Consider the following 26,363-nt stretch of genomic DNA (forward strand, 5'->3'; position numbering starts at 1 on the left):
TCGATCCAATCCAGGATTCACAGAAATAAAAAAGGCAGTACATTTATATTGAGGCTAAAATAATGAGTGATATGCACATAGAAGAACATTTTCCCCCATTCAAAAGCAATCAGTGCTTGGCTCTGTGCTCCAGAGAAAGGGAACACAGAAGACTCTCTCTGGCCACAATGTAAAGTAAAAACATAAGCAAACATTGAAAATGTGAGGTTATTCATCAATACAAGAAAGCATCTGCACTTGGTTGGATTTATAGGTCCTTAAGAGGTTCAATGTTATGGTACGACTTTAAAAAAAAAAAAAAGGATAAAGATAAATGATCGGACTCTACAGCACATTGTTTCTCCAGTCAAGGCAAAGCACAGAGCAGCTGTCAAAGGCAAAACAGTTGAGGTATGTGAACTTCAGTCTGACTGCTGAGGTTTCCCTGCCTAGGATTATGGCATAGTACATTCTGTCTGTCTCCAAAGGCTCTTGATTTACTGTTAAAGATAATTCAGCTTTTCGTTTTTGTCATACAAAAGGCAATATTCAAATACTTCTCATTTTTGGACCACTTTTTGATCAGGGTGTGTACGATTTTTACTTTTATCATCTGGAAAATTCATTCCCCGCTGACACGTTTTCTTCAGTTATTTTATATTCTATTTGTTTATCTAATTCTCACCAAATTAGCTAAAGAAGTTTTTTTTTTGTTTGCTTTTTTTGTTTTTTTTTAAACTGTATATCTCCATTTTGTCCTCCTTAGACATTTCTGAAAAAGCTGAAAAAGATACTTTAAAATTCGACCAGATTATCTCAGAAAGTTCCACAAAGCTGAAAGCTTAAGTTCAACATTCTGGGAAATATACTTAATTGCCATGCATAACTACGCTTAAATATCAGCTCACTTTACCTTAACATCAAGAAAACAGGAAGCCTGGCTCACTTTAACCAAGCTGGACATGTCAGGAAAACATTAAGAACACATTGTACTGATACTGGCAAGGTATATATAAAGAGCTCTATAAAAAATAACCAGCAACATATGCCAGAATATTTTGTATGAGCATGTGCCACTATTCTCCAAAGGCATCTCATTTAGCTCATCTCCTTATAAACATCTCCACTTGAGCTAGCTGACATCAATGTCATGACATGCTTGCATGACATGTTCAGGTTATTGAAAGAGTGCATGATTGTTAAAATACAATCCGATAATCAAAAAGTATGAAAGTAAAATAGTAGAATTGGCCCGGCAAATGTCATTAGACTGGTTCTAGACTGGATTCATCTTTGGGTCAGCTGACAACAAGACAACCAATCACAGCAGAGAAAGGCATCCCTATAATCCAATGGAAAAGTTTGCACTTTGTTAGCTTAGCAAAGGTAGGAGTATAAAAAATAAAAACATTAGACAATGGAAAAAAAATAAAAACAATGGCTGTATCAAATGATAAAAAAAAAAAAAAAAAAATGAGGAAGTTGTAATGCGTTCTCCAGTCAACAGATATACCAGCTCATCTTTTAAAGCTTTCGAGGAGCTTTCAACAGTTAATAACGGGTTTCCATACTGCAGCCTTACAAGCAGACATGCTAATCAACTCTTCATCTCAAAAAACAAATTAAGTTTCTTTTCCCAAGATGCTGAACAGACTTTCACAGCTTTCGGCCATTTCATTTGGACACATACGAGTTTCAACTGAGCTTTTTGGACCCGAGGCAAAAAAAAAAATGGAAAACCACACAGATAAAAGCATAACTGACCTTTTCAGCTCTGACGAATCGCCAAATCTTCATTAATTAATTTATTCAAACCAGGTGTTTTTTTGTATATGTATATATATAAATAAAATAATAATAATAATGACATATCCCAAAAAAATTATATTCCTTGTAAGCATAAAATTATGCCAGAGCAGGTAAATTTTATTTTGATTGGGATCTTTCAAATTTCTTACCAATCTTTGATGTTTTTTTTAATTTTGAAACTACAGCTGATAATACGTTTCCTTTCATCTTCAGCTGAGAGACAACTGGTACATTCAGAGATCAGTATAACTCATAACATTTTTCTATCACATCGTTGAAGATATTTCGCCTTGTTTTGCCTCATGGCTACTGTCAAATTTAACATTTGAAGCAATTTGTTTGACTAGTTGTTGCCTTTATAAGCTTTACAATAACGGGATCTCTCTCTTGGCGATGTCGAGCACTGAAGAATACATTAATCAAATCAATCAGTAGTTACATGGATTGGGAAAAAATATATATAAAAGCTAATAATACTATCACTATTTTTTATGGTTGTGTATTTTGTTCATAATTGACATAAAGTAAGCCCACCTAAATATAGTGACCCTGCCAGTCAAGTGCCAACTGTAATACTGCAGTCGTATGCAAAATTGATTTTTAATCTCTTAAATTGGTTTTGTAGAAGGTAATGACGACATTTTTCTTCATAAACATTTTTTTTTCAGACTGTCAAATATGCAATATAACCATTGATACAAAATTATTTTCATGGTAGGTAGCTCTAACAAATATCTTCCTAAGCTACCAATGTAGTTTGCACCAAGAAGGGGCATCATCTCCAGGCCACACAACTTCTGATTATCTTAAGCTGTAAAAATGGCCGAAAAAGGCCGTTACCATGAAGCCCAAAAAGAGGATGATATCTCTTTGGTAACAGTTAAAACAGTTAAAACAGAGATTGGCACTCCTTGCTTGAGTGCAAACCTATTCTTCTTCACCTTAGGTGAATCATATCAAGTGGTTACAAAAAACGATTATGATAAAATACTTACAAAGTCAAAACAACAGCCCATGTAATTTCAAATTGTGTTCACATGACCATAAAGTACGGAATACTTTTCTAACATGTCTATAGCTAGCTCAACAAACTGAGGTAAACTCACTGGCTGTGTGTTTTCTTTCTGTGGAACACACAGCTGGCAGAAAAACTTCACCTTGACGCTGAGCTGTTAAAATGTGTGTCAAAGCTGCAAAAGGGATTTCGATGGTTATAAATGGTGGAGTAACAAATGACGAGCCACTTCAGGGCTGATTTGCTGAAATTGCTGCGTGACACTAGTGCGACAAGTGGCAATTTAATAAACAAACAACTGCATGGAGGGGCAGAGGGACTGGGAGGAGGTAAAGAGCTTGTGGAGAAATAGCTAATATGAGGTAGGCTTTTGCTGTAAACTTAAAAAAAAAAAAAAAAAAAAAAAAAGGAAAGGAAAAATTGAGTTTTGCTGTAAAAGGAAAAAAAAAAAAAAAAAAAGGTCATTAAATCTGGGAAGACCAGGAAGTCTGTGGCAACACCAGGGAACGTCTCACACAACACCTCAGTATATAATACAGACCTAGAGTTAACAATACAGCTCATCCAAAAAGAAAATATAATAATAATACAGACAGAATCGCACAACTATGTATAACTCAAGAGGTAGTTGCTAATAACAGTACATGAATTGGTTACATACAGCTCCTCGCCATTGCTTTACAGAGTTTATCGAGTCAGTCAGTGGATGATTCCCAAAAGAGTAATATACACTTTTTTTTGGTTAATTCCCTGAGAACAGTTAATCATCCTGAGAGGAATTGTGTGTAAAAATGTAAAAATACATCATACAAAAAGATGTTTCCATAGAGATCTGAGCATGGGCTGTGCTCCTTCTGTGGTTTGGTCATTCACTTAGTTTTTTTTCTGTCATGCTGCATTGTTGAGATTAGGTTTTTCTTTTCTTTTTTAATGCACTCACACATTCAAAAAGCCGTACATTAAAAAAAAGAAAAGAAAAAAAGAAAACACCATTTCACTTTCAACAATAAGTGCATCTTATTCTGAAAGAGCAAGGATAGCGAGCACGTCAGCAACTTTAAATGCCTTCAAGAAATAAAGCCAAACTCTTTGGTATAGAAATATACCAAAAAAAAGTTGGTTGTCTACTTGGAACTTTACATGAAAAAAAAATTAAAAACGCACAAGCCGTTTTGATATAATCATACAAAGTTATTTGATTTGTCAGAACATTAAGACACAACTCCAAAGCGACCCGACGTGAACTTTGTGAGGAGTCTGCTTCAGATGAGCTCTTTTCACATTCAGTATGGTCAGAGAAGAGTTGTTAGGTTTCAAATAAGTGCCACTAAAGCCACGCTTGGGATTCAAGTTATACCAAAAGCGACACACTCCATCTATCTAACTATAGATTTTTTTTTTTTTTTTTTTTTTTTTTTTTTGTCGTCTTGTTTTAGTGAGTCTGAATCAGCAGCAATGTCATCTCATCCCAAAGAGGAGCGAGCATCACCTGGCTGGTGCTGACCAACAAATGGTAGGCACAGATGGAGGAGGAAAATGTGGTTTAGTTTGAACTAAAACAGAGCTTGGAGAGCAAACACCTTGACATTCACTTCCCAAGGGAAGAACTAGTGAGGTATCGCGTAAGTAAAGCAGCTATGTTGATATCTGAATGGTCTGATACTACACCTAAACGGGGAGTTTTTGTGCTGTGTCTGAGTTTATGAACTCATCAATATGAGAAGATGTGGAGTAAGCTTTTCTAGGAGAGGTTGATTTGTCTTGAAGGAAAACAGTTAAATAGAGCAAAAGTCTTCACACACAAATAAAGTATCCCATGCACGTAAACAGGGCTATGCACCTATGTCAGAGCTAATTCCTTATTTATGTATTACATAAAGTTAATAGAATTTTAATTATATCTTGCAACTTTACATATATATTAATCACTACTTTCAACTAATTATGCAACAACCAAAATTGAAGTCTAATGATCAGTTCATTACTACGAATCTTAACTATGATCTAGATGGATTACATGATGTCTTATATAAGATGTGTCTATTATAATAGCAAACAGGGGTTGATAGCAGTGACTTGCACCTGAAAAAGACGTGTTCCAGTCTGACAGTTTTGATTACTTTTCGACCATGCGTAACACACACAGTGCAGGCACACACTTTCATTTTCTGTTAGTCTTGCACTTGCTCGCACTTTGACAATCAGTTGGTCCAGTCTGTCATGGAAGAGGTATGTTAAGAGTGTTTCAAAATTATAGAGGACGCACTCTAGCAGCTCACTGGCTTTTTAAAAATTCCCCCCTGGAATTCACTAAGTTTCCCCCAAAGATCTTTAGAAGCCAAGCTAACGGTCCTACGGGTCTGGATTATCACTTAGAGGGTCTCAAGCTCTTAAAAGTCTTCCTCTAATGCTTCTTAAAATGAGTTGCTGTGTGTGCTACGAAGATGCAGTCATGATTATTTGGAATGATTAGGCCTACTGAATATAAATTTGCGGCTTTAAATCAGCAACATAAGTAGGGGGGGAAAGGCATTCAATATGGCCACCACTTAGGTCCAAGGGGAACAAATGGGGAAAACAAAGAAAAAAAAAAAAGTCTCAAACTTGGACTCATACCACGTTTTTTCACCGTCGAGCTGCACAGATTGAAACAAGAAACAGTTATTCCCTGCAGTCACCATTCCAGCGGTGGTTGCCATAGCTGCATCAGACGACTGCGAGTCAGTCACACACATTCACGAATGTCCGTACCCCGTTGATCGTTGCCATAGCTGCGCGGGTTAGAAAAATGAACAAAACCAAAGTAAAGAAATAAGGATCTCCCATTTTTTTTCACAGGTGTGAGGTAGATGGAGGAGAGGGGAGGGGGGGCTTCAGGTAACTTTGATTGAAGAGAGACACAAAGGTTAAGCAGTGAAAGGGTTCACCTCTGGGGACTGCTTTCAGGATTTCCTCCACCTCTGCGTCCGGGGCCCACGCTGTATGTGGGGCTCCTCAGGCGAAGAGGAGGAGCCCTCCAGGGGAGACGAGCTGGAGCGCTCCTCCTCCTCAGGGAGGCAGAGGTGGGGCCCGGTCCCTGGGCTGGAAGCCGAGGTAGACGCATGTAGGTCCTGAGAGCCTGTGGCGGGCGCCAGCACCTTATGGGGGCACTGAGCCACCATGTGCGTGATGCTCTGGCAGTAGTGGCATTTCTTTGGCTGGGGGGGCAGGCCACACTCCTTTGCATGGTGATCCAGACCTCCACAGTTATAACAGCTGCAGAACACAGAGGGACATAAATGATTATGTAAACATTTTTACAGCAACAACAAAAGCAAAAATGAGTACAAACCTTCATCACAGCATTTCCTTCTTTCACTAAACAGAAGACAAAGACTTTGTTTAAAATTTAAGAAAACTTTGTAAGAAAACCTAACTTTTTAGATGAGAATATTAATTCTCAAAAACCATGAAAAAAAAGGAGTACCCACATAAAACACCCGCACGATGGAGTTGACATACTTGCTCCAACTACAGTTCACCACTAGATGGGAGTATGACATGTGAAATTGCTCAGGATCAAACATGAGACACTCCAACATGATAAAACGCAGTTATTACATTTGACAGAAAGCACAAGTGCTCAAAGAGCAGAATTCGAAAATGTGAATACAAAACGGAAAAAGATTCCAGCCTGTCACAATGTTGACAATTGCTTTAGCAAAACACTACATTATCCCCCCGCCCCTCCTCCTCCTTCTTGTCACGTCTTTTGTAAAGGTTTGATGCTCTACGCACGTCGCTGTTGAAACGCTCTTTAATTCTTATTTTGATATCCAAAATTAAATGTCTCCTATCTTGCGCGATTAAGTCTGAAACATGTGAAGCACTTCCTTTATTATATGAATTTGTCAGATACAGATACACCACATCACTGTGGTTTCATTTTGGTTTAAATTGAAATATATACTCTATGCAAATAAGCAGTCTTTATGAATAGACTGAAAGAGGAAGGAGCACATCGTGTTGATTTATAATCACCCAATCAAGGAAATAAGCATCAAAGTCAGTCTGTAAATTGCAACCACTGAATAAGAAAAGCAATCATGGCAGGTTAGGGTTTAATCACCAGGGTTCTAATTATCTTCATGTACAGTAGCATCCACCAACAGAATAACCAAGTATAAAAATGACTAAACTAAATAAAAAAAGAGAGAACAGTGAATGGGCCATATTTTCTGTTTATTATAAATCCAAAAAGCACGTAGGGTGTTTTCTTTTTGGTACTTTTCTACAATAATGATAATATTTAAGAATAAGAAAATGTTGTCACGAGAAGGTGCTTAAGTATATGAAGAAAAAAAAGAAAAAAGACTTTCAGTGAGGGTTTAAGAGATTATTCAGATCTTTACAACTAGCAAATAATAAAGCTGCAATTGTGACAAAAAAAAATAAATAGATGCAAGTGCTTATCAAAAGAACGAAACAAATACACAATCAAATTCAATTCTTAACTTCATTTCAAATTCTTCAACTGCCATAAAAATAATTAATTAATTATGGGATTTAACGTTTCTATAGTATGGACTCAGCGTCAGATCATGCATCTGAATCCGAAAAGCGGTTTAATATCCAATCTAATTAATATCCTATTAATAGCCAATTCAATTAAAATGGTTGAAAATAAATAAGACTTATGCAAAAATGAAAGTTCAAAAAAGGATATAAATTTCAGGTAATAAGACTTATGCAAGAAACAATATCAAATTTATATACTTTTGCTCTGAAGCACTGGACAGTAAGTCCAAAAATAAATATTGCATTATTCAAAAAACTGTTTTGAATAGGTTATTGTCTTAGTAAATCAATGAATTCCTAATGGAATAACTGATATGTTTAACTATTCTGGTGACCCTGATGAAGACATGACAGATTAAAACATTTGTGAATTATGATGTGCCAAATCAGAGAGAAGCAATTTGTAAATAATGATAATGAAAACACATTCTCTGGCATTTTCTTTAGTGCTCAGAGTTTTGGGTGGGCAACGAGCTGGTTACACATTATTGCTCAAATCAAGAGAAGTCTTTAAGTGATCATCTTTCCCTACAGGTAGCGATAAACCCCTTTTTTTCTGCTCATTTGTTGTTTTTCAAAGAAAATATACTGCGCTCAAAATGTCTGTCTGCAGATATTTGTACAAACTGAGTTTTGCACACCGATCCGGGTCGGCTTCGTAGCAAAGTGGCCAGCAGAGGGCAGAGCAGCCTGACTGCCAAAGGAGCTGCAGACACCGAGCACTCTCACAAAGACGGATGACATCACATCCACCTGCCCAATCTGAATCCAACACCGCCTTGTTACCACCTTGGTTGAAGTTAGACACTTGACCTAACACTGGATCAATTATCCAAAATAAACTGAATTATTCAGCTTTGTAAAACAATAAGGGGAGCCTTCTCTCTCAGATAATGTTTCCTGCTTTCCAACAAAAGCTTTTGTTTTCACATTTTAAAAGAGCAGCGCTGTGGGCGGCACGCTACTGCTCCGCTTAGGCAGGTGTGCTGCAGCAATATAAGGCTGGACTTTCTAATGTAAATGTGGCCTTGAAATAATGCGATGCATTCTTACCGCAGCATTTATGCCGCTCTACCTGGCAGGGTTTGTTGCACATCTAATTAAGGCAAACATAGCCTTCTCTGCTTTAACCGCCAGGTGTTTTCAAGGAGCTCCATATGGCTGCCTCCGACAGGTTTTAGCAAAGCACCCTTCAGGGTTTCACCGAGGACAAAGCAATTGATTGAGCTACTGCGGCATTCAGATGCATATAAGTCCAACCTACCCCTGTGTTAATATGGTCTGTAATGTAAAACCTGGCAAATTGATTCAAAATAGCCGCTATGGCAGGAGAAGTGCCCTATTCAATTTTGTATTATGGTGCACAATAACCATGGCAACAGGCATGTACTCTGGCAGATTGAATAGATTTAATCTATAATCTTAGCCCACTCAGAAATAGCTCAATGATGCGAGGTGTACATAGATGACACGTTTCCTTTTACTACAGTGCAGCACTCATACACATTCAGATTTTCTTAAATAGCGTGTATGCTCTCATAGGCCAGCACCAAATTACCCCCACCACCAATTTAAAAATCTAAATAACACTCACCGGTCTCCCTTTTGTTTGCGTTTCTGGAGTGGGACCTTCCCTTTAGGTCTCCTCTCACTGCCTGCACAGGGTCCTCCACCAGGTCCGGTAACCCGCAGGGACTCCAGGCCCTTAGAGGACTTCTTATAGGTGAACTCCACCTGCTCACCCTCCTTTAAGCTGCGGAAACCCTCCATCACCAGTTTGCTCTGTTGGGAGGGGAAGCACAATTATCCATTTAAAAGGAGGGAAGATTCTTATAGCTTTATGCAATACATAATGTTCTGTATTCAAATCAAATAATGCCCAGTGTACAATAAGATAAAAGTGTGGGTTCAGTTTGTGATGAGGTCAATTAAAATAGCTCAATTTTAACATCAAATTGAAAAAAAAAAATGTGTTAAGATTTTATAAGAGCAGAATTAAATGTGACATAGCAGCAGCAAAAACTATTTCAGCGTCATTTAAAATTTTTTTGATATCCATGTGTTGTTCAATAACAAACAACAAAAAAGCAGTTTAAACTGGGCTTATATACAATGGTAACAGGTTACTTTTTCACCTTTGCTGATTCTTTCAGGTGTTTTTTCTTTTTGTTAACCTTTTATAGCAAACTGGAACAGATTGTGCAGAAACATGCTACTTTTCAAAAAACCTTCATCTTGTGTCCCCACAACATTAAACCCTTAGCATCAATGTAATACAAGTCCACGTCCATCGGGGGTGAATCCAACACATAATTGCAGATCTGTGAACAAACAGCTCCCCAACCACCACTTTCCTTACCCAAGTAACTTTCACGGAACATCAACACTTATGAACACAGCGAGGTTTACTGTGGGGAGCTTGTTCGCGCTGCTGCATGCAGAAAACAACATCCAGTAACACACAATGAACGCAGAAAGACCGACTTCATTTTGAACATGGTGGAAGGATGTGGAGTGTTTTTTTACTAACTGCCATGACAGTTTGTACAGAGAGACTTATCACACAGAGTGTCCTTGATATACTCTCTTTATCTACTTCTGCAGAGACACCACTTCCTATTCTCTCTGCATGGCCAAAGAAAAAGGGTGCTGCAGCCATGCAATCATTTTCCTTCAACACATCCACCATCCATCTTATCTACATGATCGGATTTATTGATTTAGTTACTACACCACCACTGGACAATGATTTATGTCTTGTTGATCGCAACAGAACAGACTGCTGTTAGGCACTGCACCCGTGACCTTCATGAATCGCAGTGAGCCCTGCAGATCTCAGTATAGGTAAATACACACCCACACGCGCGTGCAGCATGCAGAGCAAACCTACAACTCGCCATACATCAAGATCTATAAATAACACACGCGCTATCTGTAAAAACAGGGATGCTGTGGAGACAGATGTGTGGGCAACAAAAGAAGAGAAAAATAATTACACAAGTAAATCAAACTCGGAACTATAGAGGAAGGAGATATAATGTACTCGGCAGCACTTTTTTTCCCCCTGAATCTGCTGCAGTTACAGGAGGCTAAAGGTGCCCTATAAGAGCTTTGTAGACATAAACGAACAAGAAAGAAAAGAAGTCAATGCATCCAACAGTGAGGAGAGATCGAGAAGATTAATTACAAACCAATAATACTCTCTTCTGGAAAACAAGTCTGTTAAAGTGTTCCTTGAGGACACCGTATGGTCTTCCAAATTAGTTTTTATAAGAAAAAAAAGAAAAAAGAAAACTAGCAGCAACAAAGTAGCAACAAGGAATAAAAATTAATCGTCTTCACATTTCCAGACACTAGTAGAGATGGACACTATCAAAACAGTCTCATGCTAAATGTTTTAAAATCAAATAAAATGACGTTAACTATGTCAGAACTTTCCAAATTAACAGAGCATATAATCTGGATAAATCGTATAAATTAAACAATACAGCTTCAACTTCCATTTTAGATGATTTTGAAAAGAACTCTTTCATACAATCAAGTTTTGAAAATATCGTTAATAATAATTCAGAGGATTAACTTCACTTGCAACCTTTTTATAGAAATAACTTTTAGACACAGAGAGGAATTGAATACATAAAACCTTTTTAAAAAAATTATTTTAAACTAGAGAAAAGGTTAGTGTCATTTCTTTTTGATTGCTGTATTTGGGGACTGCATTAATAAATTAATTAACGGTTAATTAACAGTTAAGAGAAACTCTAACAAGGAAAAATACAAATAAAACTTTAATTTCATTATTTTTAAGTAGTGAAATTTTTCGATTTTCAGAACATGACTTACAAACTACCAAGTAACTTAACATAATCAGCTATGAATTATTTCAAATTAAAATGTCACTTCATAGATTTCACACAAGTGCAAAGAAACAATAAACCTTTTTTTTTTTTTTAAATGCCCTGAAATTCTAACACTTTAAATGTAGTAAGAATAAATCAAAAGATAAACAGGTTTTCAGTTTAGCCTGAAACTGGGACACAGAATGGGCCTCAAAATTAAATATTGTTGAATTTCAATTTATAAGACAGCGTAGTCAATTATAGTTAATTATACACATTTTAGGTCATTTTGTTCAAACGTCATTCATTCTCCCCCTGGTGATTCTCCCTCTGCAGCTGCAGATAGTTGCAGCCAAGGCCGCTTTGCATCAAGTCGATTGCTGGTGGAGGATTCATCCAATTTTGGGCATTCAGGTATTGGATTTGGCTTTGAGGAATGGAAGAGGACCAGGGAATGGAAATGAGAGAGAGGAATGAATTTGTACCACAGATGCAAGAGGGAAGAAAACAGAAGGGACGGTAGGGTGAGTCACAAACTGAGCTGGTTGCTTTATGCAGCCGGTAAGGATCAATCTCAAGTAGCCATGCAGCAACAAATAATAATGATAAAAAAAATTCAAAGATTCAATAATCAATAACTTGCCAAAACATCCACAAACCAGAAAGTTGCTTCTGCAAACCTGAAGCACCCTGAACCTTTGTCAATCAAATTGAAATGCCAATTGATATTAACATCATTAGACCATCCAAATGTCTGAAGGCAATTCTTTCTGAAGAAATCGGTAGAAAGCAACAACAACAAAAAATTAAAATAAAATAAAAAATTGTGGCCATCCCCCACAAGACAATGCATTCTGAATAATGATGAATAATCATTAACAGGTCTGTGGCACAAAGGTGTTTCCTCTTCCTCTCATGTCTTCGGTTCTCAAGCAGCTTGCCTCTCCAGGTCAAAGTTGAGTGGCTTGCCTCAGTGTTCTACCCCCTCTCCAAACCCCTCAATTCCCATAATGCACCAGTGAGGAAACCACACAACCCCTTTTGTTCAGCAGTAATGCAGGAAAACACACACACACACACACACACACCTCCGCCATGTAGGAAGTGGCATCATACCCGTGTTCATGCCTCAGATAAGTTCTGAAGCATGCACTTGCAACAATTCCATCTCAACATTTACTTCATAAAGTTCAGTATGTGCGAGTGTGTGGCCCTCAAAGCTGATGTATGCATTTGTCAGCGTGAGCAATAAATAAATAAATTAAACAAATCAGAACCCGTAACTTGAGTTCTGTCCTCTAGAGTGACCTGGCGGGTGTCCTGACAAGTTTCAGGTTACCCAAAGAGGTCAGGAAAGGGCACGAGGGTGGAGAGGGAACGCGAGAACGCCAAGGAGAACATGAGAGACAGAGGGGGGGGGGGATGGTGGATATGAGAGGGAATCTGGAGAAAGGTGGGGGTTTGTGGAAAAGCCTAAAGCGCATTCTGTTCAGCTCCAATGGAGGAGCAACCCCTGATCAGTGGCTGGACATTGAGAGGGGGGCAGGGGAACAAAACCCACATTTGATCAGGAACCTCAGGTCAGCAGCAGAAATCCTGAGGTCAGTGGTACAAAACCATCCCAGCAACCCCCCCCACCTTAGTGGATGACCACTCTGCACTTAATCTCTAAACCAATAGCTGCTACTGCGATCATAGAAAAACAAAATAAAACAAGAAACTGATACCAACATACCCTGAAAGGTTTGGTTTGCTTACGACCTTCCCTACCAGGAATAAATATCTATCTACAGCTCTGCATGTGTGTGACTGCATGTGTAGGAAGGAGCGAGCGATCAATACGGACTCTGACATCCTGGATAGAAATAGCCTTCCTTTTCATCAGACGGCCTTCGTCATCAACAGGCCCAGCAATCAATACAGGAAGCTGTAATATGAACAGAGAGGAGACCCACCATCCTCCAACAGCCTCTCTCCGTGCGACCACCAGCTATGGAATGGCTAATTACGAGATGCTTTAAATCAGGTGGTCCACAAGGTGCTGTGCACTGCATTAAAAGGACAGAGACCGTGTAGAGGTGAGCGCGAGGGGAGTGACGGTCACCGTGTGGTATGGAGCCATTAAGTAGCTTTTTATACACAGGAAAGGCTAAGTGGAGCAGATCAGCTCTGATGGACACATTTCAACATTACATACATAAACCGAAGAGGATCGAGGACGAGAGAGTAGAGAGAGGGGAAGGAAAGAAAACACTCACAAGCACACCAGAGAAAACTGCCAACAGAGCCACTCTCATGACGCTGACACCCCAGCCCTCCTCAACACGTTGTCATTAGTGGCCCTGACCCCTGAACCCTGCCCAACCCCCATCAAACACTTTAAAGCCTTCATGTTTCCCCTGCCTCAAATTAACAACATCCAACACCCCTGATTATGACCAGAGCAAATATTTGATCTGGGGGAGGAAGCAGTAGATCATCTAGCTACATTTATCAGCATGAGAGGGGAAATGAACCTCAGGTAGGTGAGCAGTGATAAAACCCACAGCCACTTCTAACTGCACCCATCCAAAAATCAGACACACAACTCGCCACCCCAAAACATTATTCCCCAATTGATAAATGCATATAATAGCCGCCTTAAACACAGTGTTATTTATCTCAGAGCTCAATCACATTTATATATTTAAAAATGTGACAGGATTAACCCAAATCTTTTCAAACCAGTTCAGTTTCAGGCATTGCCTAAATAAAGCTTCTTTTTTTATTTCTTGTTATTTTAGTTGAATCACCTTTTTTTTATTTTTGGTAGGTCTCGTCACTGAATTGCCCATAAACCCACATGATAGATGCCCAACAAGGCACACGTGGGTTACATTCGGAAACCGACTTGGATATGAACGTATACAGAGATAAACTGGAGATTAATGTAATCAAAGAGGATCAAGTGATTTTGGACATTTTCTTTGCAACTGAAGAGAACATCTTCAGATATTTATTTGGGCCTTTGCAATAACAAAGTTTTCTTATTTGAAAAAGGTATGACTTTACCTTTTTTTTTTCCAAATCATTTATGTTTCTACCTCATTGTGACACATCTAAGATACTCAGAAAATCAACTTCCTCCAAACGATTTTTACACATGCTTTGCCGATTGCCATTTCCTCTAAGGAACTCTCTTTTTTTTGCATGAATCTTTTTTTTTTTAAATCCATGCGACATTAGAAATAAAAAAAATAATTAAATGTTGACCGATTATTTATTCATTCATTACTTTGAGTGAAGCAAAATTCTGCATAGCAAATATGGGGATTTCTTGGTCCAAAATTAATCTTGTATCTTAAATAGAAAATGGGTTCTTGGGGTGTGTGTTTTTAATGATTTTCTGACATTTTAAAGATAACAGAAATATTCTGCTAATTACCCAATCATGAAAATAACAATAATCATACATATCTTAACAGTATCAAATCAGAATACTCCAGACAAGCCAAACAGTGTCAACAAAAACCCATGTTGAAAGTTTTAGTCCGTTTATAGATTTTATCTTATTAAAATCGGCTGAATGTAAAAAGGTTGAAATGTACCCAAAAATAAATAAATAAATAAATAAACTTTCACCCACACAATAAAGCAAGCTTCTCTCTTTGTCTTTTAAGTGTGGTCTGCCACCATTCCAATTACAAATCATCTCCACTGTATGTGGCCAGCTCCTTAAAAGGCAGTCACATGACTAGTCTTTCTTCTTCACTCGCTTTTTCTGATGTAGGGTGTGTGTTGGTGGTTGGTGTGGGTGCCTGGAGCAGTGTGGCTGCAGGAGACACAAAGCCTGATACTGGCTATCTGGAAGCGGAGATGGGTGGGGCCTGCATGCCAAACGGTGACACGGACCAGAGGTTAATCTCACTAGGGGCCCACTTTAACCTCAATACACAAAACACACACACTCTCGAAACGTGCACGTGCATACACTCGGAACCTAAAATATCTTACAAAAGGTTTGCATGTAGACATCAACAACCTGGTGGCTGAAAGCAGAACGTAAGACACTCACACACACACTCATAGGGGCTCCATAAATTGAACACATGCTCAGGGGGATTCAGGAGAATAACAGCAGCAAACTGTTCAACATTTCAAACTGATTACCGACAAAAGGCAAGCAGCCCCCCACCACAAACCCCATCCAACCCTCCTGCCTTTTTGTCTTTAAAGAAATTCCTTTTTTTTTTTTCTTTCCTCTTTTAAAAATGCCCAGGGACAAAACACCCCTCATGTGCCAGCAAGAACCAACACACACAGAGGGGAAAAAACCCTCAGCCCAGGTAGAGAAGGGGGTTGACAAAGATAATGAAAAAGCCTGTTAGTAGAATGACAAAGCAGAGAGGTATCAGGAAGTGAAGATGCTTAATTACCCTCTCGCCTTCCAAAAGGAAGTGATCAGATGGGAGCGCAGATGAGGAGGCCTCCCAGGAAGAGAACTTGTGGTCGGGCAGGGACCCTCACTCACCCTCCCTTTTTACCTCCCGCTTCTCTTTTTTCAACTTCTCACTCATGTTTTTCCTCCTCGACCACCACTAGCACCCTCCCTCCCTCCCTCCCCAACCCAGCCCAACCACCCCTCACCCACACGTATTTTTCCCACATCCCTCCTCTTTCCCTCTCCTGAGGAAACTCCTCCTCTCTCCCCCTTCCTCCTGTCCTCACGCTCCCTCTTCCCTCCCCACAGTTCTTACCTCTTTCTCTCATGCATAGAGGGTCCACTGCTTCCTTTTTCTTTACATTCATTGAGAGCAAAAAAAAATATTGCATGACCCCTGCGTTGAGCTGGAATCTCTCCTTATAAAATAGCAGGCTTCTTTTTGAGTAGGTCTCCTTGCTAGCATGCTACACATATGAAATATTTCAATCCTAACAGAAAGATTTCCACTTCCAGACTTTTGCCCAAATATAAATGTCAGATGTTTTTGAAGCTTAGAACATAAACTGACATATTTCAATTCAATTTACCCAAATCTGAACATTTCCCCTGCACCTGGAAATATCATCCAAATAGCTTGGGGCTTCTGGCAGAAGAGACATGGAGGGAGGAGCAGCCAGAGAAAATGACTGACTGACTAATGAGAGTGTATCAGAATCCTTGCAAAGAAATTGGCTGTTTTACATTCAGTATGATGTGCTCATGAATCCATGTAGTTTTCTTTTTGTGCTAAAATGACAGCTACATTACTGCAAACACATGGATGGAAATGCTAGTAATGCAACAAGACGTATTTAGGGGAAAAAAAGAAAAAAAAAAGAGCAGAACTGACACTTCTTACAACAACATTTTTTCTCCCTATTATTCTTATCTAAATACTAAGACTAAACCTTTCAAGCTCTACGAATTCAAATTTTTTTTACATAACAAAACATCCCACCTTTGCAGTGTTTAACTTTTTTTTTTTAAGCGTTAAAATGACAAATGGCTACCTTATATATATTTATTTATTTTTAGGGGGAAAAGATGAGATGCACACATGCACGTACACGCAATCCTACAATAACCTGCTGATTCAGGCTTATTTAACTCATACTGGCTCTTCAGACTGTTTCCCAGAACTTCCTTTCCTCTTGCTGTCCTGATCCACCTCTAAAACATCAGTTTTCAGAGAGCAGAGAATACAGGAGCCTGGAGTATGTGGATGGATGCAGAGCCTTCAGTTGATGGGAGTAACGATGGGAACGGATCAATCAAAACTGATAATGCAGTGCCGCAGTGATGCACTTTCCTGAATCTCAGCTTGGCATTAAAGAGCTGCATCCAGGTGTGTAGGCTGACAAAAAAAAAAAAAACTTAAATTTGCCATTTCATACGCACTTGATCAGACCTGTAAACTAAGCAGCTGAGTGTTTCTACTCATGTCCTGCATATATGTGCAAATCTGCAGGTGCTTGAGTGTACACCTACTACTTTGAAATCAATATATTCAAGAGTGGAAAACTTGTTTTTACATAACTACATTTATCTGACAGTTGCTGCTTGCATGCTGGTGCATGCTGGTGCATCTCTGATAATAACAGTAATCACACAGGAACAGACGAACACTGACGGAAGCAATCTGGTGTGCAAAGATTACATTTAGATTTAAGGTGAATTTGGCAAATGCACGTTTTAAGGTTGGAGCAAAAGATGGAGCAAAAGATCTTATGCACATGGTGCCCTGACAATACAGAGCACAGGTCATCGTTTACTTTTCACTCAAAATGTCAAAACTTGTTCAAGGTCACTGGAGAATTGTGGATGGCCCATTTCCGCCACCTTTCAGCATTAAACTAACCAAAAACCATCATCTGTATCATTGTGAGGATTGAGGAGTGTACATTACAGATCTCATGTTCAGGACAGTCTGAAATAGATTTCAACCCAGCACATCATTGGCAGCATTAAAATGGAGTTCAACACAGAAACAGACAAAAAAAAAAAAGAAATTGTATTTTTCTTCGGGCAAAACATGCCAGACTAAGGCTACACTTGTGGATATATACGTCTCCCATGAAGGATATCCCCTAAAGTTGTGCAAAAATGAACTTAAGTAGGTTGTCCATGTGAGGATAAAATGCATATATTTGTCAAAACTCCTCATATACCTGGCAAAAAATAATTGGATGAAATAACCCACACACACACACAAAAATCACTGCTAACATCTTACCCCCAGTTCAGCACAGCATCCCCTAAGCACCAGAATAAAGACATGGGGAGGGTGTCAAATGAAATGGCGAAAATGCCTCTCCTCATCCTCGCTCGCTCCTCATTTTAAAACCACTTTACAAGACCGTAAAAAGGAGGCGAATTAAACTGGGGAGCAGGGAAGCTGAGGGAAGGGAGGACCTGGCTGCTCTTTGTTTGCCGAGAAAGAAGTCGAAAACAAGGCCTCTGAAATGAACCCCATGCAACAATAAATCAAGAGTACATGTGGTGGAAGGCAGGCAGGCAGGCAGGCCTGGCTACACGTAGGAAGAAGCTGCCTTTCCACAAACTGCACGTTAAGCACACAAAACAAACAGCAGCGAGCCAGAGTCAGCGTACGAAGTCAGACTCGTTTTTTTTCGTTTGTTTAAAAACACGCTTGCAGACATGTTTAGCTGGCTGGATATCAAGCAGGCTCTGCTGTCCATTAGGGCCAATTGTGAAACTAAGCGTGTCATAGACACACAACACTTCTTCCCTTCCCTGTGCGGGGCAGAGGGAAGCAAGGGAGGGGAGAGCTGATCGCATGTGGCCCAAAGAGGAAACTTAACGTGTTTTCTCAAGCCCGTGGACAACGTGTGATTACACAGCAACGTGTTGGGCAACGCAACACATCCGGATGGTCCAAATGTATCAACCGACTGGCTCCCTGAGGAGAAATAAAGGGGCCCGCGGGTATCAAAATGAGATCTGAATTAATGCTTCGAGTTTTTTTTTTTTTTTTTTGGCAGAGGGAATAAAACGAATTGATAACTCGTCGCCTCTCCACGCTTTAAAAAAAAAGAAGAAAAAAAAAGACGAATCTGAATGAGGGCGACCATTGCAGAGCAGATGTTTATTCCTCAGGGTGGCTTGTGTTTTTTTTTTTTTTTTTTTTTTTTTTAGGGGGGGGGGACTTACTTGGTGGACGAAAACATCCAGAGGGGGGTCGACGGGGCTTCCTTCGCTGTTGGTCATTGAGATAAATCCAAAGCCCATCCGGAGGTTGAACCATTTGCAGAAGCCCGATCCCGACAGGATCTGCGGTCTCGTCCTGTCCCCCTGCTCGCTGGACTTGGCGGGGTCTTCTCCGCCACCTTTACCCGGCCCTCCTGAAACCAGCGAGCAGAAAAGCAGCGAGTAAGGGCGGCTTTTTTTTTTTTTTTTTAACGGCTGATACACACACAACACAGCAGAGACACTTCCCTGCGCGCACACCGATTTATATAAGTTTAATGAGCTCTGTTGCACAGAAAGAAAAAAGAAAAACTTCTCCAAAAGCGCGAGGGGAATCCCCTCCACTTGCAATGCGAAGTTCACGGCCGGTAGAAATTTCCTATACTATTATCGACACCGTAGGGGCGAGCGAGGGGCGCGTGGCGCTGTGACCCGGTGTGCAGCAACCGCAAACAATCCCCCCAAAAAGTTGGTACTCCATGACAGATGAGTGACTCTGCTTCGTGCACGGGCACGCTCAGTCGGTGGAAGTTGTTGGAGGGTTTTTGGGGGTTTCGTTTTTTTCTTTCTTTCTTTCTTGCCGTGCATGCACAGCCCTGCTCCGCTACAGGAAAAAGGCAGGTGTACACATGGTTCCTCGAGCTTTAACACTGAGCCCAATCGCATTAAAGCTACGTTGTAACAATGCGCGTTATCTTAATGCAACCAAACACGGTTAGACACGGTGCTCGGCAAGGGGCGGTTCAGTTCGGAGGGTTTTCTTTTTTTTTTTTTTGCTGAGGTTTGGAACAATAATCACGTTGCACCTTGCCTCTCCTCCCTTCTCGCGCGAGCAGATTGGGAAGGGGGGGGGAAAAGACAAACTAAGAGCAGAAAATAGAAAATATTTGCAGAATAACCTTCGGCCATGTTTCCCCGCGGACCCTCTGCGCCCAAGTTGCGATAGAGTAGCTTCCTCTGTGAAAACGGGCTGCGGTAGTCACCATTAATCCGACATCCTCGAGCCCATCGCTCACCAATTTCGCTCGCATGGTACGGCGTGCTTTCTGCCTTTTGATATTTTTGTCATGTCTTTCTCTCTTCCCTTCGATCCCTTCCTCACTCACACCACCTCTGTGCAGCTCTCCCCCCTCTTTCCCTCCTTCGCTCTCATTCGCTCTCGTGCTGGCTGTGCCCGTTCCCGTAGTGGGAGCACGTGACTTTGTCAATTACATGCTTTCTTGCTGCTAATTTCTTGCCCCAAAGACTGTAGGGATGGGCGAAGCTGAACTCGCACCATCGGCAGCATCCATCGCGGTTGTGTGATGAGAAAAATAGTCGCCTAACATTCACAGCACGACTGGCTCCGCGATGTGCAGCTTGCAGCGTGTTTCGTGGAGGTTCTGAATCATAAGGGGCTGGTGTGGTCACATAAAGCTATTATGCACCGAGATTAGATTAGATGATTAGATGGGATTAAATTACGCTTTAATGAATCCTGTGGGATAATTGGGTGTCCATGGCAACAGCAAAAACACAGAAAAAAACAAGGGAATAATGAATCTTGCAATTAGCAACAAAAGCATGGGATGATGTTAAACACCTACAGGCACAGCAGTGATTGACCCACAGAAGTAGTGAGGCTGTTTTTTTAAAAGATTCCCCCTCTGTTTTGTCAACATGCGTGTCTTGAATGGGCTGTTGTATTGTGTTTCTTAAGCCATATATATATATATATATATATATATATATGTGTGTGTGTGTGTGCTTAACTACATGTTAGTTTTCAGTCCATGTGTTCTTGATAAGGCAAGAAAAATTCAGCTGCTGCAACTACCGAAATGTGCTCCCCATAGAACCCCTTCCCCAAAACAGATCTCAGGTTGTTTTTTTTTCCACATCATTCATCCAAAAAAAGAATTCTTACAAAAACAAAGAACAATGAAAAGAAAAGAAAAGACACAAACACTACATTAGGGCGAAGATAAGGTTGCTTGACCAGTTGCAAAAGTAAAAACCCCAATTCCAATAAGACACAGGGACACAACCTTTGTCTGTCTTTGTCTTGTCCATCTAACTCCAGAACTTTTTCTACAGTCTGATTTAAATCTCATCTGTGTGCCTCTGGCACAGAAATAACGCACAGCCATGCTCAGAAACCCAAGTCCCCTTTTACCTGAAGCTAAAACTAGAACTTATGAATTATGTAAAACAAAGCACGGACATGTCTCTGAGCTCATGTTCCTATAACACACAGCCAGTAACCTCCCAGCATCCTAGTGGGCACCAGAGGAGAGCTGAACTCACAGCTTTGGAATGTGAGTGGAAAGCCCTGGAAAACAAACCTGAAAACTGTCAGTTGTGATCCTCACTTGACATCAGAATAGCAGCTCTTTGGATTGAGTCACTTAAACTGATTGTCTACAAAGCTTTGAAAAATTAGACGTCGGATCGAGTTTGAAGCATGAGCATCAGCCAGAGATGTTTGATTTCTTCTTCTTCTTTTTTTTTCTTTCTGCATCGCAAAAGAAAAGAAGATGCAGCAAATGGGAACTTGTGAAGAAGTCTGTAAAATAGTTTGGTTCCACACAAAGGCTGTATGGTCAGTATAAAGGCCAGTATTATTTCAACGCGATGCAGTCATTAACTTTACACAAAGAGGCATTTTTCCTCGTCAGCTTTGCACATGTTTGAACTGCACGAGAAGGTTTTTGGGGCTTGTTTTACGCCTTCATTCACAGAACGCCGCAGAGAGGAATCGCTGGGATGTCTCAAGGCCGCGGAGCAACTGGACAACAACAAGGCAGAAAAACAGAAACTGCTCGTCTTATCTCGCACCTAACCCTGGTGGCACATTTCTCAAGGGGTTATTCCCGGTTGAGGAGAAAGAGGAAAAACACATCGGAGGAATGAAACAACAACAAGTCTATCTCCTCCCACCAACGCAGAAGAGCCCACCCTCCGGAATTCACAGGCTTTGCCCCTACCCCCAATCCAATCCATCCCAGCCCCCGCGCAAAGGCCTGTTTTTGAAGATGCTTGGAGTGGAGGCCTCCACAGTCGCCACAGAATTACGCTTTGGGTCACAGGATTGGATACCAGTGTCAGATGTTATCCACTCACTCATATCCTGACAGGACCTTTCTGATTAGGGCGAGTCAGTGGAAATCAAGGCAGTGAAAGTCACTGACGTGTGCAAATGAATCACAGGGAGTAATTCCGAGACGGGGTGCTCGGCTCTTCCTGTTTTAGTAACATGGGACATTTTGAATAGTAACACAGATAGCAGTGGAGATTTTAAGGAACCAAAACTTCTACATCAGGTCCTTTTTTTTTTAGTCCCTGAAAATATTTCCTGAAACATCCGCTGACATTTTCCTTCAGTAAAGTTTTTTCTGCGGATTATAAAGTTTCTTTTACTCCGTAATCAAAATCAACACAAAGTCGCAGTCTAGCTACGTTTCTCTTTGGCTTCACATTACAGAATCCCACATTTTCTAAATAATTTCAAGCGCTTCCTAATAAAGGAGAATTACATAGAAAAGAAAAAAATCTACTCTCCTTTTTTAAGCTGTGAATCAAATCAAAAAGAAAGAGAAGAAAACAGCTTTCCATGTGTGATTGCAGAAAAAGCTCCTCTATGCAGCACAAGCTCGGTCAGGTGTCATGAAGGTGAACATCGAATCCTGCGTTTATTCTTTCCTTCAGTTACCACCACCACAAGTCACGGTTTTCAACTGCGTTCATGCAACAGGATTGTTTCTGGACTTGTGTTGTCTGCAGGTCTCTTTGTGATGATCAGAACAGCCGATAAAAACAAGAACAGCTTTTACTGCAAGATGTTAAGCGTGAACTGCGAATGTGACCAGTTTTTCTTTTATAATCAACAAAACTTTAGAAGCGAGGCGTATTCTACGTTGTAGATACGTGGCAGACTTGGTTCGATAGGAGGACCGGTCCATTTCCTCTTTTGATTGTGTAAAAATGTTTTCCCATAATGAGCTCACGTGATGATTATGTGCTGATCTGCATCCAAACTGAACAAAAAAAAAAACACCTTTATCTACAGTTGTCTTCGTCGTTAAAATGAAATCCTAATTAACCGTGTCTGAATCATGCTTCTGCTTCTTTTGTGTTAATCTTTAAAATCTTTAAGATTTTTCCTTAATCTTGTGTCTTCTAACTTCACATTCTTCTTTTTTTTACTTTTCTTAAACTAAAAAAAAAAGAACAGCATTTGGTTGCAGCTTTGCTGGATGTGAGCGACACCATTTTTTCTGACATAACCGTCAAGAATTGTGAGTCCTTAACGCCCAATAAAACACTTTTAAAAATGTAATACCGTAAGTATCTTTTATTGGCTACAAAGCCACTTTATAAACTTGCTTCATCCTGACATCAGTCTTCATTCTACTTTTCTGATTGCGACCAGCTCAGCTTAATGCGCCACATCAAAATCATTCAAAGTCAGGCACTTTTTGATGTAAAGTTGTATGATAAGTTGCAGCAACACAAACAGTTGGTCTATTTTTAAAAGTTGGTGATCCTTTTATTTGTTTTTTATGTGAACTAGCGTTGATGTCATTTCTAGGAAGATTTTATTTAAACTTTTGTTAAATGCATTAAATACAAAAAAAAAGCCTTCATGAGATATCAAACAAACAAACCCCGATCTCCACACCTTTTTGTGCTAACATGCCTCTATGTCAGACTTTGCATTTTAGTTTATTAACATTAACAAGTTTTACAAACCAGAATATGATGTGGACGTGGACTTAGTGTAAATGTCATTCTTTGTGTTTTCACCACCAACCAAACACTCAATTAAACCCTGTGAATTCAACTCATTTATACCAGATGGGAATCAGTGTTCTATGAAATTATAAAAAAGATGCAAATATTCCTTTAAAACTATCTAAATTGCAGAGGTCTGTGGTTTTATGTACGGCTTTAAAATAACAATAAACATTTTTTATTATTATCTCTGTGTGAAATCAAAGCTGCTTCGGACACTTGAGGTTTTTTTTCAAGCAAAAAGTTCTGTCAGGGAAGTCAGCTCAGCGGCGCAGAATGAAGTTAATCTGAAAGAAATGTATTTAAAAAAAAAAAAACTAAAACAATTCTGTGTAATATTTGTTTAATTTTATTTCTCTCATTTATGCAGGAAGGTCCCACTGAGGTACATGATCTCATGGAGTTCTGTCAAGGTGTAAGCATAAAACTAATTTTAAATAAAGGTTTAGCATAAACACTCTGATATTGATACAATAAAAAATGACACAAGAGGCAAACAAAAAACAAGAGGATGGGCCATACCAACTAAAACCAACAAATGCCTTTTCCAGAGATAAAACAGCAAAAGGTTTCCATCAGGGTAGTTCTGAAAACACCTCTGAGAGTGTGGAAAGAGGTTCGTAGGCTGACTGAAACGCATTCCATGCATCAGGAGCATTAAAGAAGGAAACTTTTTTTGTTTTGCTCTCAGTGCACACACAAAGAATTTTAGTTGTGGATCTAATATTTATGAGCACCTGATGAACAAAGCCAGATTCCTGAGTTGTTTGAATACCAACTTTCTGAGCAAACTTTGCACTCCATCACCCCAACTAACCCCACCCAACCCCCACTCCTCACCATGTAGACTCCCGGAGGAAATGTGCCTTTACTGTGCTGCTGTCAATGCAGTTCAAAGGGTTCATTGAGCCCGTGTCTCTTTTCTCCTTTTTTTTTTTTTTTTGAGAGGGGGTTGTGTTTTGTCGTTTACTTCATGCATTCCAGCTACCAATCCTTAACTTTCCAATACTTTTTACAAGGAAGTGTAAACAGTGCTGGCCAATCAGATCATTTTCTCTTCATTTATTTATTTTTATTCATTCATTCATCTAATTTACAGATTATAGGCAAGTGAACTTTTTTTCCAAAGCAAAATGAGTTACATTTGCACATTTAGTCGTTCACTTAGTCAAAACGTGTCATTTCTCACTGTGTAAAAGTTTAGGTCACATTTTTTGGATGTTTTTGTCTTTCTCTCTCTGTAACAGAACACAAACGGGTGCTTTTTGCTTGATATCAAAGTTTTTCCTCAGTGATAGTTCATAGATTTCGTTAAAAAACATTTAGACTCAACGAAAAAAAAATTATACACAGCTCAAAAAAGTTGGCGCATGTCATGTGTGTACATATCACAAATATACATATATATATAGCTCAATAACTTCAAAAACTTGTTTCTACTTTTCTTCCTTTTGTCGCTCTGCTTCATGAACATGCGGTAAAGACGCAGGGTTAGATTTCGTTTTTGTTATTTGCGTCGATGTTTTTAACTTGGACTTCAATCCAATGCATATCTATCATGTATGGACATATTTTCAAACTGGATCCCTGCAGATCAGTGCTCCACTTTGGTTTCAGGTGGGCACAAATAAGAAAGAAAAACCCTCAAATAGACTTTTTGAGGCGTCAATCAAGTTGCGGTGGCCGTTTTTTCCATTCGGACGCGAAGCCTCCTGCAGCAGCGAGTCAAACAGGCTGCAAATATCTGAATGAAATATCGGTGACGTCACAGAGGGGTAGGCGGTAGGAGTAGAAGCGCCTCTACCACTGATGCACCACAAGAAGTAAAAAAAAAAAAAAAAATGCGCACAATGTCACCAAAAAGTCTGCTTCCAGCACTTCTGCTCACCGTTTGGTTATTTTTTTCGTTGCATTTTTCTGCTGGGCTTCGGCTGGTCAGTATGTTTACTTTTGCCAATGGGTTCATCTCACCTTTTGAGGTTTTCACACCAATTACTGATCACACGAATGTGGGTCCTGGGGGGGGCTACAGACTAGGCTAATGATCGACGGATTTCTTTAACAAAGATCGCCTCAATATGAAATTCTATTCTTTGAATTATTTCAAAATGATCCATGGACACCGTGTTGTGACTGCAGTGTTTCGTTTTTGCTTTTTAGATTAATTTGAAGTACTTCTTTGTCAAGACTTGCAGTTTAGATCCGATGTAAAGCTCCTGGAAATGTTTGGCCTCCTCTTATGCATATGCGCGAGGCTTTAAAGTCTTTCAACTGTGTTATAATTGCAAAACAAATAAATAAATAAGAGAATAAAATCAGCTTTGGGCATTAAACATCGGTCAGTTTAGGTCAACGAACTGCAGTAATGAGGAAAGCATAACACACATGCGGGACTTTCTCTGCGGTCGGAAGTAAGGGAGAGGAAAGAGTTCATGTTGGCCAGAGAAGTCTATTTCTGGGGACTCACCTGTAGAGGCAGGAGAGGGGGAGGACATCGTCCCTTTTCTCCGTGAATGAAGATGGCAGAGGCAGAGCGCAAGTTTCTCCTAAATGTGTCCCAGTTGTAGAGAGATCAGCCGTCCTGCTGGACTTCAGCTCTGCCGACGCTCCAGTTCGAATTACATGTTTAGGACTTTAACCTGCGTGGCGCATGAGGCCAAATGACCGACTGGAATCAAAGAGATTTTCCATGGATGAATATTTTATACTGACTCTGTAACAC

The 26,363-nt window shown here is 39.8% G+C and overlaps 1 protein-coding gene across 1 annotated transcript; it reads right to left on the minus strand.

The window, feature by feature from the left end:
- On the minus strand, window positions 1-26,136 carry lin28b (lin-28 homolog B (C. elegans)). The gene is made up of 4 exons (XM_075459800.1): window positions 26,109-26,136; window positions 18,833-19,023; window positions 8,955-9,142; window positions 1-6,058 (listed from the first exon to the last, which is right to left on the minus strand). Exons 1-4 carry the CDS (start codon window positions 26,134-26,136, stop codon window positions 5,746-5,748), a joined length of 720 nt encoding a protein of 239 aa, XP_075315915.1. The 3' UTR covers window positions 1-5,745.
- Between the last annotated feature and the right edge of the window lie 227 nt (window positions 26,137-26,363).

Source organism: Odontesthes bonariensis, chromosome 24 (genome assembly GCF_027942865.1).
Source record: "Odontesthes bonariensis isolate fOdoBon6 chromosome 24, fOdoBon6.hap1, whole genome shotgun sequence".
NCBI classification, from domain to species: Eukaryota; Metazoa; Chordata; class Actinopteri; order Atheriniformes; family Atherinopsidae; genus Odontesthes; species Odontesthes bonariensis.

Bases quoted from the DNA above. Each gene is read 5' to 3' on its own strand.
- lin28b (XM_075459800.1), bottom strand. From the start codon at position 26,136: ATGTCCTCCCCCTCTCCTGCCTCTACAG. The intron at 9,143-18,832 runs GTAAGTCCCCCC...CCCTCCCAACAG, and splicing joins TGGATGTTTTCGTCCACCAA to AGCAAACTGGTGATGGAGGG. The intron at 6,059-8,954 runs GTGAGTGTTATT...TGTGTTCTGCAG, and splicing joins CGCAAACAAAAGGGAGACCG to CTGTTATAACTGTGGAGGTC.